Raw genomic sequence first — 2,961 nt, 5'->3', positions numbered from 1 at the left:
AAACAGAACATATAAATAAAATTTTCCATATATATTAGTTAAAAATATATTACAAGGGAGATAAAAAGTCGAAATCTTTACAATGTACAGGCACTAAATCAAGTTTGTCATGGCTAATTTTCTTAGCATCTTCTTTTTTATGGACCTTAAAAGCATCATTAACATGGTTGATGATTCATAATTCTGAAGGGAAACCCCTAATAACCCCTATCTAACAAAGTTTAACACAGACAAATCAAAATTCCAGTTTACTAACTTCATGAACAAAATCTACAATCAGCTGTCTGTGTATAATCTAATTTAGCTCTCTTCTTTATAGAAAAGAAACTAAGCTCATCATCATAACTAAGTTCTTTTCCTGGGGTGTTCATCTGTACAAGAAATTTTCACCATCAATATCATCTAGGAAGATATAATAATCCTTGTATCATCGATTTGATTCGATCATCGTTTCATATACAACTCAAAAGCTCAATCATCTTCCTGTTTTCCAAATAATCCAGTTGATTTTGGCGAAAATTTTCATCCCCTATGATCAACCATGTGTTCTTGTTAATTATTTTTTTTTTTTTGGGTAAGGTCACATTATTTATTGGTGCCATGACACAACAATATCACCAAGACCTGACTTCAACTGCTCCCAATGAACTTCTTCTTGATCCCAACCAACTCCACCACCATCCACAACCTTCATCTCCACCACGACCAGCTCGGCCGCCACCTCGGACACCGTCACGGACAAAACAAACCTCCCTTTCCCTAACCATACACTAAAATTCCCACAACAATTCTCTCTTTTCTCAACCTCATACCCCAAATTCTCCCCTACACCCACCACCTTCTCCACCACCACCGCCTTCGGCTCCCTCGACGTAAACCTCTTTTCTCTCCTTCCTTCTGAGTAATCCTGATCAAACATCCCAGACAAATTCAACCCCGACGACATGGTTATAATCTCAAAAGCATTCATACTTTCACCACCACCACACCTCGCTTTATCACCATTGTTACCTGCTGAATCCGACATAGTATTACACCTCTCCAATAACAACATTTTCTTGTACTTCTTCTCCTCCAATGAAGCCATATCTCCAAGGCTAACACTTCTTGGGTATAACATTCCATGATTTTTAAACCAAGAATCATTCGGAATGTCATCAATGCTCAGCCGGCTCTTCGGAATCGGATCGAGGAGCCGGCTGATCAACCCCCTCGCGGGTTTCGAAACCCACGAGGGAAACCTGTACTCCTTCCTATGCATCTTCCGATACATCATCACCAAATTCCCATCATCAAATGGCAGATATCCTGTCAACATAACAAACAATATAACACCACATGACCACGCATCCGCCTTCGACCCGTCGTATCCATTCCGAGTCCTCCCTACAATCTCCGGCGCTGCGAAAGCCGGGGTTCCGCAAGACGTTTGCAACATCATTTTCTCCTTTGAAACAGCCACCGCGCTTTCGGCCACAGCCGAAAGCCCGAAGTCCGAAACCTTAATGTTCCCCTCCTCATCAAGGAGAAGATTCTGCGGCTTTACATCTCGATGCGCAACACCGTTTTGGTGGCAATAATGGAGAGCGGAAACGAGCTGATGAAAATACTTCCGCGCTAACGGCTCGGGAAACCGATGATCAGCGCGGCGCGATAGCTTTCCGAATAAATCGCCGCCCTTAGCGAGCTCCATAACCAGATATATTTTTGATTTCGATGCCAAAACTTCATGGATCTTGAGGATGTTAGGATGGTTAAGCCTCCGCATCGCAGCGACCTCGCCAACGATGCGAGGCTCCATGGAAGGATGAGTTTTAGATTTGTCGATAACCTTAATAGCAACGGATTGATTGTTGGTCAAAGATCGAGCATGGTAAACCTTGGCAAAGCTACCCTTGCCGAGGAGTTTACCGGATTGGTATCTACCGAGGATGGTTTTAGCGGCGTTAGATGATGAAGAAGGTGGAGAAGAAGAGGATGAAGGGGGTTCTGCAACCGCTGCCGCCATTGAAGGAGGAGGAAGCGGAGGAGAGAGATAATAAAAAAAAAAAAAAGGGTGAAAGGAAAGGACCGGCGAAACCAGGTAAATAAAATTGGGTGAAGGCACGGACAAATGTTGAGTGATTGAGGGTAAGGGTTTTATAAGGGACTTTGGTGAGTCATTTTCTTAATAATTTGACAATTTTTATTTTTATTTTTTTATTTCTTGAAAGTTTTTTTATGTTGTTTTGTTGTTTGAAATACCTGAAAAGTCCTTTTGGGGTTTTTTTTTTTTAAAATGGTGTTTTGTGTTTAATAAGAGAGATGTAGGGGATTATATTGGATTATTGGGGTTGGAGTTTGAATTTGAATGAAACTATGAATGGAAAGAAATCAAGAAAAATGGGGTGATGTATGGAAATAAATCAAGACATCTAGATTTTGTTATTTGGGTGTGATATTTTGGAGTTGGAATTTGAATGAAAGGAAAGAAATAAAAAAAAAAATGGGGTGATGCATGGAAAGAAATCAAGACATTTAGATTTGTTGTTTGGGTGTGATATTTTTTGCTTATTATTAGGAGGCTGATTCAACGCTATAATCTGTGGGCTGGAATTTATTTGAAATGACTGTTAGTTATTTGATAAAAAAAATCTCACATGATGAATCAAGTTGGGATAGTTGGGTTTTTTTTAAATGATATTAAATAAAGTAAAGACAAGTAACTTTATGTCAAAATTTGAATTGGAAATGCAATTTAAAAAAAAAAAGAATTATAAATTGGATTAAGTGAGCTATTTAGACTAAATTAACAAAAGACAAACAAAATAAAAACTAAAAAGGCAATGAAAGGAAAGAAAGCAATCCCCCTATTCTCCATATTATGCATAATTTGGCTCACAATCTGTTCTGTGTCAACTTATATGGCTACATTCATCATGTTCATTATAATAGATAATTTAGTTGTATAAATTGCAAACC

General features: G+C 38.8%; 1 protein-coding gene across 1 annotated transcript; it reads right to left on the bottom strand.

Annotated features, from left to right (window-relative positions):
* Window positions 1-220: 220 nt before the first annotated feature.
* On the bottom strand, window positions 221-2,129 carry LOC110702245 (CBL-interacting serine/threonine-protein kinase 4-like). Its single transcript, XM_021879952.1, has one exon. The coding sequence runs from the start codon at window positions 2,006-2,008 to the stop codon at window positions 590-592; it is 1,419 nt and encodes a 472-aa protein (XP_021735644.1). The 5' UTR covers window positions 2,009-2,129; the 3' UTR covers window positions 221-589.
* Window positions 2,130-2,961: the final 832 nt, after the last annotated feature.

Source organism: Chenopodium quinoa, unplaced genomic scaffold (genome assembly GCF_001683475.1).
Source record: "Chenopodium quinoa cultivar QQ74 unplaced genomic scaffold, ASM168347v1, whole genome shotgun sequence".
Taxonomy (NCBI): Eukaryota; Viridiplantae; Streptophyta; class Magnoliopsida; order Caryophyllales; family Amaranthaceae; genus Chenopodium; species Chenopodium quinoa.
This window is presented reverse-complemented; position numbering and strand designations above follow the sequence as displayed.